Source organism: Budorcas taxicolor, chromosome 14, assembly GCF_023091745.1.
Source record: "Budorcas taxicolor isolate Tak-1 chromosome 14, Takin1.1, whole genome shotgun sequence".
NCBI lineage: Eukaryota > Metazoa > Chordata > Mammalia > Artiodactyla > Bovidae > Budorcas > Budorcas taxicolor.
This window is the reverse complement of record NC_068923.1, coordinates 45,530,517-45,545,545: the sequence shown is the minus strand read 5'-3', so window position 1 is coordinate 45,545,545 and position 15,029 is coordinate 45,530,517. Positions and strand designations below refer to the sequence as shown.

Below are 15,029 nucleotides of genomic sequence, written 5' to 3'. Positions count from 1 at the left end.
CCACATAAATGAAAACTCCTTCTAGTAACTTCTAAGATCTCTTCGCTGAAGTTTTTCTCAGCTTAAATGCATTCTTGCCAAGTATCTGTCTGAGGTAGCCATTGTTTTTTGCGAACTGAGAACTTCCAGATGTACAAGCTGGATTTAGAAAAGGCAGAGGAACTACAGATCAAATTGCCAGCATTCACTAGATCATAGAGAAAGCAAGGGAATTCCAGAAAAACATCTACTTCTGCTTCATTGACTGTGCTAAAGCCTTTGACTCTGTGGATCACAACAAACTGAAAAATTCTGAAAGAGATGGGAAAACCAGACCACCTTACCTGCCTCCTGAAAAACCTGAATGCAGGTCAAGAAGCAACAGTTAGAACAGGACGTGAAACAACAGACTGGTTGGTTCCCAAACTGGGAAAGGATTATGTCAAAGCTGTATATTGTCACCCTGCTTATTTAACTTATGCAGAGTGCATCAGGAGAAATGCTGGGCTGGATGACTCACAAGCTGGAATCAAGACTGCCAGGAGAAATGTCAACAAGCTCAGAAATGCAAGTGATACCATTCAAACGATAAAAAGTGAAGAGGAACTAAAGAACTTCTTGAAGAGAGTGAGAGAGGAGGGTTAAAAACCTGTCTTAAACCTCAACATTCAAAAAACTAAGATCATGGCATCTAGTCCCACCACTTCATGGAAATTAGAAGGGGAAAAAGTGAAAACAGTGACAGATTTTATATTCTGGGACTCCAAAATCACTTGTGAATGGTGACTGCAGCCACGAAATTCAAACACACTTGCTCCTTGGAAGAAGAGTTATGACAAATTTAGACAGTGTATTAAAAAGCAGAGACATCACTTTGCTGACAAAGGTATGTATACTCCAAGCTATGATTTTTCTAGTAGTCATGTATGACTGTGAGAGTTGGACCATAAAGAAGGCTGAGCACCAAAGAACTGATGTTTTCAAACTGTGGTGCTGAGAGTCCCTTTGACTGCAAGATCAAATCAGTCAGTCCTAAAGGAAATCAACCCTGAATATCCATTGGAAGCACTGACGCTGAAGCTGAAACTCCAATACTTTGGCCACCTGATACAAAGAGCTGACTCACTGGAATAGCCCCTGATGCTGGGAAAGATTGAAAGCAGAAGAGGGTGACAGAGGATGAGATGGTTGGATGGCATCATCAACTCAATGGACATGAGTCTGAGCAAACTCTGGGAGATAGTGAAGGACAGGGAGGTCTGGAGTGCTGAAGCCCATGGGGCCACAGAGTTCGGACATGACTTAGGGACTGAACAATAACATTGTTTTTAAACTATGGCAATTGAAGGAAGGGTAATCTATCTCTTAGAATTATAACATGCAAGAGGTAAAGGAGAATTTTCACTTGGTAGTGAATTTAGATTTAACATGACTGTCGGTTCTTCAATTACCAAAATTGATTTTATTCCTCTATTTTTATTAAAATAATAATAATAAAAAACTCCACAGCAAAACCAAAGCAGTCTTGAAAACTCCAAAGAAGAAAAAATGTAGTATTCTGTGGTACCACTTAGAGAAATCTTGTGACCACAGCATGAATCTTTTTTAAAAAAATCATAGACAAAAAGAAACTATACAATATTCTGGATTTGTGATCTTTCTGGCTTTTGTGACTCCAAAGACTAAAAAGATTCAGGACTTTCCCTGTGAAATCAGTTCACTGCAAAAATCGTCTTATTCATGTCAATCTTAATTTCTTCTACTGTGGTTAACACTCATTGTTCACTTGCCAAAACAATTTTTTTAATTTATAAAAGGGATACATTTTTACTGACAAAATTAACATAATGCAAAAAACTCTAAGAATAAAAAATCAACAATTTAATCACCCAATGGTATTGAAAAATTTTATATATTTTCAATATATACATATGAAGTATATATATATGTAGGTATAAACATACATGTATGACATAATTGAGCCTATAAATTTTTTTGTAATCTGATTGTGTATACTATCAAACTCTTTCTATCACATAAAATATTTTAACCATATGTTTGTCAGGAAGCATTTAACAGGAGGCTTCCTGTGTGCTGTTTTGGATCTGTCAGGAATTCTCTGTTCCTTATTAATTCCTGAATACTCAGGAATTAATCCAAGCATTTCCTTCATTAGTGTTTCTATACGGTGGTAAGTACCCTCTTCCTTCTTGTGAACCATACGGTAGAAGTGATTGTTTACAACTCTCTCTCTCTTTAATATGGATCGCCTATGTTTTGTAAGTCTGGAATTTTAATCTTTATCTTTGCTGAGAATAACTACCTTGTAAGACAGTATATATGCCCACACCATGTTGATTAAAATACGTTTGCTCCATCAAAGCTCTGGTCCCCGTGTCTTTCTCTCTCTCTCTCTCTCCCTCTCTCTCTTTTTCAGGCTGATCCCCTGGAGCGCAGAGGCCCTCTGAGTTCACTTTCCTGCCGGGGCTTCTAAGACCCTCTTGAGAAGGCGCTGTGCACCTTCACCCCATCGAGAGGGCGCCTGAGGCCTCCGTGAACAGAGCAAGCCCCTTGCAGGGGCTTTATTGGCTTTCTGTGTAAACCAAGGAATATCAGCCTCTTTCTCTCCTTTACTTTCTTATCATCGACTCTGGACCACAAGGTTCCGGTCCATTAAAGGACCTCAACATATGTTAATGGCTTTATAATAATTTATTTAAGGCAAATTAATTTATCTTTATTTTTTATCTTTATCTTATTTCTCTATTATAAATAATGCTGCAATTCTACTTGATAAATATTTATACCATACACGATTTTTCCTTAACAGATAATTGGACAAGGAAACATACTAAGTATTCAGAATAAACTTTTGAATTTGTGAAAAAGAATGATGGTTATTACTACATTTCTTTTAAACAACTGATAAAGAAAATAATCTAAGTACATGGAGTATAAAAAAGAAAGCAATTACCTTGTGAAAAAAGAACAGGATGAATTTTAAACCCTCCTCCATTCTTCAACCGTTGAGGCAGTTGTTCAAAATGATAACTATCAATGTAGAAGTAAACTTTCAGAGCTTGCCGGCTTCCTTCTGCTTGATAAGTAAGGGGAACATCTAAAATGACATTTAATGTTATATTACTTCCTATTATCAGGATACGTTATATAGTATGTTTGTTAAAAACTAGTATTCATCAATTACTTTACATTAAAAGTACCCATTTATATTTAGTTCAGGTTTAGCATACTTAACAGCTCTGTTCAGTGAAAGAGTATTAAATCAGGTTCTCATTAGCTAACACAACAGATTTATTATTGTATTGCATATAAAATTCTGAAACAGAAAACTTCGTTACACTTTGACACACCAGATGTCTCAGTTAACTAAATGAGAAGTTTAGATACACATGGTTTGGAATCAAAATTTCCCAAGGCAGCTGCCTCATTCATATTTTAGTCAAGATGACTCCTTGGGGTACACTTGTGAAGTGGTATGCAAGAAACTGAGTGCATAGCAACCATTATCAAAATTAGCACGGGTTTTGCAAACTCCACTCTCTGAGCACCAGATCAAAAATGTATTACCTCTGTCCCTGCCTTACAGTCATTAGACATTATCTGTTTAAATTATTTTAGCTACTTTCAAAGATCCTAAATTTAATTACTCACAACAAAACTACAACCAACTTGAAAAGCTGGAATGCTGCAGTAGTATTTCACAGTGTTATCATAAATCCTTATTTTACGATACTTGTCTGTGATACATAACTTCCACTTCATTAAAAAAGAATGCAAACTGTTCCTAAAAGGCTACAATAGTCACATTAACCAGTTTAAAATTAAGGCCAAAATAGAGTAAATATTTAATATATGTTCTTGAATCAATATTATTTTTATCTTGCTTCTTAAGATAAAACTGTATAAAAGTAGAGCTCAAGATTAAATACCATAAGTGATCACAGATTCCAGGTTTCTTGCTAAATGTATCTAATTCTGCATATCAATAGAGGACTTATAGTATTAACATCTACAATTCCTTTTTATACCATATAATTACGGTTATTTTTTGTTTCTTTTTTTTTTTTAAGGGAGACATGAAGAAATTGAGGTTAAGAAAGAGAATAAACAAATCTCACAGTTGAAGATTAGGAAGTTAAGTGCATTTTAATGAGTAGGAAAAGTCTTTTCTTTTCTGGTACTAAAGAAAAAAGATGCATGAATACTAAATAAATTAGAGATTAAAATATACAAAATATTTATATCTTCTAGTTCCCCTTTCCATACAATGTCTTTCATATATATTATAATTTTGTTAAATTCTATCCCTTAGTTCCAACATAGTCAATCTCTATATTTCCAAATGGATAATGTAATTAGAAGGAAAATGAGAATGCAGCAGTATCATATTACTGGGTTAGCAAAGCACAAATAAAGATGCAACACCAGGAATTAGGAAACTGAAAAATGATTGAAAATGATCTAAATGTGGTTAAAACTAAGAGTGCTATGTGAAAGACTTTTCCTCAAGGTATTTGCTACATATGTAAAAGTACAGGAGAGGCTAGTCGTAAAGGATCGCTTGCCAATGCAGGAGACTTGAGACCTGGGTTTTATCCCTGGGTTGTGAAGATCTCCTGGAGGAGGACATGGCAATTCACTCCAGTATTCTTGCCTGGAGAATTTCATGAACAGAGGAGCCTGGAAGACTGCAGTCCATGGGATCACTAAGAGTTGGATATAACTGAGCAATTAACACCTTCATTTTCACTAAATACATCATATGACATGGGAAATATTTTGTACTTTTTCTCTATACCAAAGTGGGTCAGAGTGCCCATTTATTCCTTTGTATCTCTCACTAGTAGCTAAGGTCCATGCCAACAGGGATTTTATTTTACTTAATCAATATTATATCCCTAGAACTTAGTTCAGTACCAAGCATGTTATATACGCCTTATAATTATTTATTCCAAGAAAATGAAATGTCTTTAATCCAGATATTTGAGTTCTACTTGCTTGGCTTGCATTTTTCTTCAGAATCTTATTGTTCCTTAATGCAAAAATAAGACTGTGAATAATGCTAAATGGAGCTTTCTTTAAAAACACAGATTAATAAAGCAGACAGTGGCCTCAAATATTTCCTGAATACTATCATAAGCCTTACGTAGTGCTAGAGACTTTCAAATACATTATTTTCTTTAAGCCTCACAATTGCATGAGGCAGGGAAAGCTGACATTCTCATGCTTGCAGATGAGAATGGAGCCTGGATTTGAACTCAGATTTCTTGATGTCAAGGCCCAGTGTCCTCTATATGATTCATGCTTCCAACCCTCTGGACTCAGTCCTGCCCTTATAGACACTCAGCCAACTAGTCTTCATCACAGTGATACAAATTAGTCAATCTGACCCCTCGGCATCTAGGTTTATAGAAAGATCAAATCACATGCAGTTAATAAAAAAGTTCTAGTTTTCTTACACTATTTCAATATGATGTGATGACACTTGGGTATAAATAATTCTCTTCTTTCTTAAAACAACTCAAAATAATAACTATACCATCATAACATAGTATAGTTTGCTTAGCATAAATTTGCTTAGAAGACTTAGTATCATAGCCTTGGAACTGACTTGTCACTGGGGAACTAACTTCAAAAGTTGAGATTATGCTTCAGGGAAATACATAAAAATGTACTGCCACACAATATAGCACAATTTTTGTGTTTATTGTGTCTACATTTATAATGTTATTTATATAATGTCAAAATATTATGTACATGGTCTCAATTACTTTTAATATTTAGTATATATTTCAATATGCCAAAGTTAAATCTCTCATAATTGATGTACAGTAAATATTCTATCAAGCTTAAAATACTGGTTCATCTCCAGTTTACTCAACAGACCATTCACCAGTAATGTCATATCTGAATCATGGACAATGTGCTCCTTTGAGGTTATGGTTCCTCAGGCAAATTTAAAAGAAAAAGTATCAGGTTATATTGTGAAAATAGTTTCTCTGCCTTGTAGTGAAATTATTCCTACATTATTCAAGTAAATGAAAATATATCCTGTTTTATATCTGCCCACAGAAGACCATACAATTTGCCCAAATAATATTATCCTTATCAAATAATCCCATTTACCAAATACTCCCTAGAATACAGCCTAAATCCCTAACATTGTAATCCATGTTTTTGTGCTCTCTCATTTATCAGTGGAGATGAAACTTTAATAAGATTCTATTTTCTCTGTCCTCATAATTTAATACATACAGGATGAACCACTTCCCATCTCCACAGCTCCCCTCAAGGTCAAGTCACCATCATCTCTCACCTGGGTCACTGCAAGGCCTTCCTAAGTGGTCTCTCTGCTTCTGCCCTTGCCTGGTAAGGTCCTCTCAACACAGCAGCACAGGCTGCCTCTATTTCAGTCTGTGTCATTCCCCTGCTCAGTGGCTCAATCAGAAAGGCAAAGCTCTTTCAAAGATGTGGCCTCCTCTTTGTCCTCAGCCCCTTCTCCTTACCCCTCTCTGACTTTGCTCCAGCTACACAGCCCTCCGTGCTATCCCCAGAATGTGTCACACATGCTCCCACCTTGGGGTCTTTGTTCTCACTGTTTCAGTGGACCTGGAACACCCTTCTCTCAAATACAGTACGCCCTTTACTGAATTTCTACATTCACAGATGCAGAAATACATTCACGGGTTCTGCATTCACAGATTCAACCAACTGCATGTCCAAAAAAGAAAAAAAAACAATTCCAGAAAGTTCCAAAAAGCAAATTTGAATTTGCTGCTGACCAGCAACATTTAGAGCATTTACACTGGTATTTACATCAGAGCACTTATTTATTCTAAGTGATCTAGAGATAATTTAAAGTATATGGGAGGATGTGCGTAGGTTACATGCAAATACTACACCATTTTATACGATACTTGAGCATCCACGGATTTTGGTATCTGAGAGGTTCCTGGAACCAGTTCCTGAGAGATAACTCTGTATGACTTGTTTCTGGTCTTCACCCTCCTCCTAGAATGTTTCCCTCCCTAGCAGGTTCCCTCCCACAGGCAACTTTTCACCTGCCCCTTCATTTTCCCTTTTTGTTCTTTTCTATGTCCCTTCACGCAGTCATATTATTATCTTCTAATCTATTATCAAATTAACTCATTTATTTCCCATATTATTTATCTTTGTCTGCTTAGCCCTCTACTTCATCCAGCACCTGGAAATGTGCTTTGCCACAGTAGGCATTTTAGAAATTTTTGATAAATGATTATCATTCCTAGAAACAAATTAAATGAATATTTATTGAGTCCCTATTTGTTGTAGTAGATATTGGAAATGTAAAAATAAATAAAAACCTTTCTAAGTCCTGAAGATACAGAGCTTCTACCATAATTCATAGGATCTTTACACTTATAGATAAACAAGAACCAGAAAAATAACAAACTGCTAAAAGATTTCTTGGCCCAATAGACACATTTTAAACCTGTATGTGACAATGTTGAAGTGGTATATAAATAATGACAACTTGCAGAAATTAAACTTAAGAACTATTTCTCTGAAAGTAGATTTCTAAAACAATGCCTTTGATAGGCTTAACAAGGGATACTTTTCAATCTTTCAATTGAATTTCATAACTTCTTTGCAACATTAGATACAACCAAGTTCTGTCGAAATTTTTTTCTTCATTATGCACAAGTTTGTTTTTCCTTCTACTTTTATAACCATGAAACCTTTCTGCCTGCTGCGCTGGATAAACTGAATTGATATTTGTTCATTCATCTCCTTGAAAAAATACATTGTCCTTTTTGTTCCAGGCACTCTCTTGGGTGCTGGAGGTACAACAATGAACAAGACAGGAAAACGTTTTGCCATCTTGAAAACTTTACAGGATGAATAAGTGAATCAAAATAGTTAATATGATTATATTTGTACACATTAAAATTTTTGACATGGATAAAGTAATCTTTGATTTCTACTTTTAAGCTAGCAAAAATGTAAAATATGTGTCTACTCCTTCAGAATTAAATTATAAATTTTATCAATTATTGTCACATAAAATAATTATAATGTCTTTCTCAACTGATTTGACCTAAATGTTATACAATGTGAGCATAACTTCGGTCTCTGTGTGTTACTGGCTCTAAATGGTCCAGTATATTGCCTGTTAACACATTCTCTACAGGATCATTTGAAGATGAGCCATGGAAACCCAATACAGTCATTTCTGATATATACTTGTTATATGTTAGAGCAAAAGTTTTAGATGCCTCAGAGATCATCTACATAGCTGGAAATATTAGGGCAGTTCTTTTACTAAAAAATATTGACATAAAAAAACAGCAGAAAGGACAAATGTTCTATCAACCCATTTATAAAATTCAGAGATAGAAAGTAGAATCAAGGTTAGCAGGGACTGGAAAAGGGAGGAAGATAATCACTGTTTAATGCATATGGAGTTTCTGTTTGGGAGGATGAAAAAGCTCTGCAGATGGATGGTGGAAATGGTTGCACAACATTTTGAATAAACTGAATTGTACATTGAACCTGACTAAATGGTAAATTTAATGGTATGTATATTTTATCACGATAACAAAAAAGGAAGAAAAGACAATCTTGAGTAGCGTAAAATTTGCTGCACACACTCCAGAAAAGTTTTAGAGGTCAGACTAAGAGACAAAAACATCAGTATAAAATTAGGTGTAGATTTAACTTATATATACTTTCTATCACTTGCCCACTTGGTTTTATTATTTTACATTAAAAATAATATTTTACATATAACTTAATCTTCATATCAAATATATTCATATCCAAGTTTTGCCATATATTGTTTGATAACAAAATTAATCTTATAAAACACATATGAAATATTTAACTACCTACTTGCAACCAATGGTTCCTCTTCTGATGGTTTAAAGTAAAAAGAAACCTTTTCCAAATCAAACAGTGCAACCAGTGTGTCTTCTAGCATGGCTTGTTCATCTGTCTAGAGAGAAAGAAAAACAATCCATGATATGATTGGACTGTTTGAGACAGAGCATAACATAACATAACAAAACATCTCCAGACCAAAACTCGCTTCACTTGTGTTTTATTTACATACAAACCACATTATCAACATACCTAAGAACTTATTGCCTAAAACGAAATGAACTAATCTTCAGATTTACAAGTTTCTTTTGTAGCTTCATGTTTTTCTTTTCCTCTACTGTCTAAACGATTCTGAACCATTTTTCAGTCTATTTTGTAGCTACATTCTAGTTATACTGATTCTATCTATTAGTTACAGACAAATGTGTATACATAAACGTCTTATTTGCCTCTAAATCTCTATAATCTTATAAATGTAACAGCTGAAAAGTAAAAATACTGTTTTTCTTAAAAAGCCACAGTACATAATGGTCATTGTATTTTACAATAAGATAACCTACGCATTATTCAATTTGCAATTTATGAAAACTGTGATAAAATCAATTTGCATGTATGTGATGATTTTTATTCCAAAAAGCCTGGGGACAAGAATCATTTTCACTTGCCTTTATGGGGACGTAATCTTCCCTGTTGACTCAGAAGGTAAGGAATCTACCTGCAACCCAAGAGACCGAGGTTCAATTCCTGGGTCAGGAAGATCCCCTGGAGAAGGGAATGGCAACCCACTCCAGTATTCTTACCTGGAGAATTCCATGGACAGAGGAGCCTGGTGGGCTATAGTTAACGGAGTCACAAAGAATTGGACATGACTAAGCGACTAACATTTCAACACTTTCAATCTAGAATGTCGTGAATATGAAATCTGATTTGTTTTAATCTTTCATTTCATTCCTATATTTTACAGTTGAGGTAGGTAAGACCCAGACTTCGTAACAAGTAATTGCATATCTCAGCATCATCATCTTTTAGTACTGGGTTCTGGGCATCCTATTAGCAGATCAGTGTAGTATCAAAGTCTTTTACTAATTTCCTCATGAAAGAATAATTAACTTTATCATACACATCTTTTCTTTCAAAGGTAACATTTATTTCCTTAAGAAAATCAATGGTCCTTTTAAACAATAATTTTAACATGCTATATCCTCATTTTTAAAATTTGCTGTAGCTTATAATCATAGTTTGGGGGCAGCATAAGTAGAGGGTGGAGATGGTAAAGAATTTTTATTGTGTGGGAAAAAAAACCACGAAGGTAGCCCCAGACCCCAGGGAAGGACAGCACGGGTAACAAAAGGTTAAGAGCATCATCGCTTTGTACTCCAGTTTGGTACTTAATGTAATGGATGGCACACACTGGATGCTGGATAAATGTTTATGAGATTCTTACTTTTTAAAGTCCGTTGGATGGTAGAAAAATGCTACAAATCTGAAATTGTAGGGACAGGACTAAAGAATGAGCATTTTTCCAGTTAAGAGGAATATATATATACACAGGAAGAAATGTCCCAAACAGGCACTGTAATACGTAGATGTGGTTAAAGTCATACCCAAGGACCTAGGATTGCGGTCAGCACCCAGAGACGCATCAACTGCCAGTGACTGCAGCTCCCCGGGAGCGCTTCACAGTCCCAGGAGACTTTTATGCTCTCCTGAGACATAAAAGATCATGGGTTATAAAAGAGACAGATTATAGGTTCATAAAAGAGATAGAAAGATTATGGGTTTCTATAATAACCCATAAAAAAAAACTACCTCTGGATTTTTAAACTACCTCTGGATTTTTAAAATCAATTTTTAAAAATTAACTTGAGGACTGTTGTTGTTTAGTTGCTAAGTCATGTCTGACTCTTTTGCGGCCTCATGGACTGTAGCCTGCCAGGCTCTTCTGTCCATGAGATTTCCCAGGCAAGAATATCGGAGTGGATTGCCATTTCCTCCTCCAGGAGATTTTCCTGACTCAAGGATCGAACTTAAACCTCCTGCACTGGTAGGTAGATTCACCATCACTGCACCATCAGGAAAGCCCATCTTAAGGGTATCAGACACCAATTTAAAATAAAAAAACAACTTTCTGGAGATACAACTCACATATCATAAGTTTCACCCAATTTTAAGTGTACAGCTCAAGGGCTTTTAGTATATATACAGAGCTGTGTAACTGTCACCATCATCTGATTTTAGAATATTTTCCCGACTAGAATTGAACCTCCATATACCTTCTTCCAATCCTTAGCTCCAGGAAATGACTAGCCTACTATCAGTCTCTAAAATTTGCCTTTTGTATTATTTCACAATAATGTAATCAAATAATACTGGTATATTTCTCTTAACAATATTTTCAAGGTTTATCCATGTGGTAGCATGTATCAGTAGCTCACTCCTTTTTATTGCTTAATAATATTCTATTGTGTGGATATACCCCAACTTGATTGTCACTCATCATTCAGTTTTTGGACAATTAGATTGTTTTCACATTTTAGCTATTATGAATAATTTTTCTAGGAACATTTGTGTACGTGTTTTTGTTAGAATATGATTTTCATTTCTCTTGGATATTACCTATGAGAAGAATTTCTGGGTCATATGGAAATTCCATGCTTAACATTTGGAGCAACTGCCAAAATGTTTTCCAAAATGACTGCTCTCTTTTACATTCCCTTCAACAGTGTATGAGGGTTTCAATTTCTCCACATCCTCGCCAACGCCTGTGCCTATCTTTGTCTTTTGGATTACATTCATCCACATCTCTGTGACTCAGTATCTTACGCAGTTTTGATTTGCATGTCCCCAGCGGCTAAAGAAGTTGATCATCTTTTCATGTGCCATTTATACTGTCTTTGGAAAAATGTCCATTCAAATCCTTTCTGCCTGCTTGTTAATTGAGTTGCCTTCTTATTCTTTAGTTTTAAAGGATCCTTTATATAATCTGGATGTAAGCCAGTTACTAGATGCATGGATTACAAGTTTTTTCTCCCATTCCTTTGTAGGTTTACTTTCAAATAAAAGTACCAGCACATGACCAGCCAATGGCAGGTATTAAGTAAGAAGAGAATACAAATGAAGCCTCACTAGCTAATTAATTCATTCAACAAACACTTAATGCCTACCATGTATTAAGAAGTGGGCATCTGATCTTATGTAATTTTTATTTGATAGGCAAGGAGTAATTAATATTTATTTTGTCTTTCAATACTTTTCACAAGAGGTGAAAATATGCTATAGGAATGAAATAATGATTAAATGATAATAATGAAAAATGATTTCTTCTCCCTTAGAAGAAATGGAGTAGCCCTCATAGCCAACAAAAGAATCTGAAATGCAGTACTTGGGTGCAATCTCAAAAAAGACAAAATGATCTCTGTTCATTTCCAAGGCCAATCATTCAATATCACAGTAATCCAAGTCTATGCCCCAACCACTAATGCTGAAGAAGCTGAAGTTGAACGGTTCTATGAAGACCTACAAGACCTTCTAGAACTAACACCAAAAGAAGATGTCCTTTTCATCATAGGGGACTGGAATGAAAAAGTAGGAAGTCAAGAGATACCTGGAGTAACAGATAAGTTTGGCCGTGAGTAAAAAATGATGCAGGGCAAAGGCTAACAAAGTTTTGCCAAGAGAATGCACTGGTCACAGAAAACACTCTCTTCCAACAATACAAGAGGCAACTCTACACATGGACATCACCAGAAGATCAATACCGAAATCAGATTGATTATATTCTTTGCAGTCAAAAATGGAGAAGCTCTATATGTCAGTAAAAACAAACCAGGAGCTGACTATGGCTCAGATCATGAACTCCTTACTGCCAAATTCAGACTTAAATTGAAGAAAGTAGGGAAAACCACTAGGCCACTCAGGTATGACCTAAATCATATCAGTTATGATTATACATTGGAGGTGACGAATAGATTCAAGGTAGGTGCCTGAAGCACTATGGACGGAGGTTCATGACATTGTATAGGAGGCGGTGATCAAGATTATCCCCAAGAAAAAGAAATGCAACAAGGTAAAATGATTGTCTGAGGAGGACTTACAAATAGCTGAGAAAAAGAAGAGAAGCAACAGGCAAAGGAGAAAAAGAAAGATATACCCATCTGAATGCAGAGTTCCAAATAATATCAAGGAAAGATAGGAAAGTCTTACAAAGTAATCAGTGCAAAGAATTGAAGAAAACAATAGAATGGGAAAGACTAGAGATCTCTTCAAGAAATTAGAGATACCAAGGGAACATTTCATGCAAAGATGGGCATAATAAAAGACAAAAAGGGTATGGACCTAATAGAAGCAGAAGATATCAAGAAGAGGTGGCAAGAATACACAGAAGAACCATGGAAGAAGATCTTAATCACCCAGATAACCATGATGGTCTGCTCACTCAACTAGAGCCAGACATCCTGGAGTGCAAAGTCAAGTGGACCTTCAGAAGCTTCACTACAAACAAAGCTAGTGGAGGTGATGGAATTCTAGCTGAGCTATTTGAAGTCCTAAAAGATGATTCTGTTAAAGTGTCACAGTCAGTATGTCAGCAAATTTGGAAAACTCAGCAGTGGCCACAGGTCTGGAAAAGGTCAGTTTTCATTCCAATCCCAAAGAAAGGCAATGCCAAAGAATGTTCAAACTACCGCACAATTGCACTCATCTCACACACTAGCAAAGCAATGCTCAAAATTCTCCAAGCCAGGCTTCAACAGTACATGAACCAAGAACTTCCAGATGTTCAAGTTGAATTTAGATAAAGGCAGAGGAATCAGAGTGCCAACATCCATTGGATCATAGAAAAAGCAAGAGAATTCCAGAAAAACATCTACTTCCGCTTCATTGACTACACGAAAGCCTTTGTGTGGATCACAACAAACTGGAAAACTGAAAGAAATGGGAATACCAGACCACCTTACCTGCCTCCTGAGAAACCTGTATGCAGGTCAAGAAGCAACAGTTAGAAGTGGACATGGAACAATGGAGTACTTTAAAATTGTGAAAAGAATACATCAAGGCTGTATATTGTCACCCTGATTATTTAATTTATATGCAGAGTACATCATGTGAAATGCCCAGGTGGATAAAGCACAAACTGGAATCAAGATTGCAAGGAGAAATATCAGTAACCTCAGATATGCAGATGACACAATGCTTACGGCAAAAGGTGAAGAGGAACTAAAGGACCTCTTGAGGAAAGTGAAAGAGGAGAGTGAACAAGTTGGCTTAAAGCTCAACATTCAGAAAATGAAGATCATGGTTTCTGGTCCCATCACTTCATGGCAAAAGATGGGGAAACAGTGGAAACAGGGACAGATTTTATATTTCCTTGAGCTCCAGAATCACAGCAAATGGTGATTGTAGCCATGAAATTAGAAGACAGTTGTTCTTTGGAAGAAAAGCTATGACCAACCTAGACAGCTTATTAAAAAGCAGAGACATTACTTTGCCAACCAAGCTCTGTCTAGTCAAAGCTATGGTTTTCCAGTAGTCATGTATGGATGTGAGAGTTGGACTATAACGAAAGCTGAGAGCTAAAGAATTGATGCTTTTGAAGTGTGGTGTTGAAGAAGACTCTTGAGAGTCCCTTGGACTGCAAGGAGATCCAACCAGTCCATCCTAAAGGAAATCAGTCCTGAATATTCATTGGAAGGACTGATGCTGAAGTTGAAGTTCCAATACTTTGGCCACCTTATGTGAAAAGCTGACTCATTAGAAAAGACCCTGATGCTAAGGAAGATTGAAGGCAGGAGGAGAAAGGGATGACAGACGATGAGATGGTTGGATGGCATCACGGACTCAATGGGTATGAGTTTGAGCAAGCTCTAGGAGTTGGTGAAAGTCAGGAAAGCCTTTCATGCTGCAGTCCACGGGATCTCAAAGAGTTGGACACAACTAAGCAACTGAACAATAACATTTAAAATTTTTCTTTAATTAAATTTTTTCTATTTGGTTATATTAGCAACCTAATAAGAAGTTAATCACACATATGGAGTGTATAAAGTCTTTACAAAAGAATGTAACTCTGTTTCATTGAATTTTACTCAATGAATGTCCTTATCATTCCAGAACTTTTTATGACCATATAGTACAGCTATTACCCTATCCTCAATACCACTGAAGAAAAACATTAT

At 35.9% G+C, this 15,029-nt stretch overlaps 1 protein-coding gene across 1 annotated transcript in view; it reads right to left on the bottom strand.

The window, feature by feature from the left end:
* The window catches only part of PREX2 (phosphatidylinositol-3,4,5-trisphosphate dependent Rac exchange factor 2), a 296,906-nt gene that overhangs the window by 74,360 nt on the left and 207,517 nt on the right, over window positions 1-15,029 (bottom strand). Inside the window, exons 33-34 of the mRNA XM_052651670.1 lie at window positions 8,872-8,974; window positions 2,954-3,097 (exon numbers count right to left, since the gene is read on the bottom strand). Coding sequence (XP_052507630.1) covers window positions 2,954-3,097; window positions 8,872-8,974 — 247 coding nt within the window. The remainder of the gene's footprint in view (window positions 1-2,953; window positions 3,098-8,871; window positions 8,975-15,029) is intronic.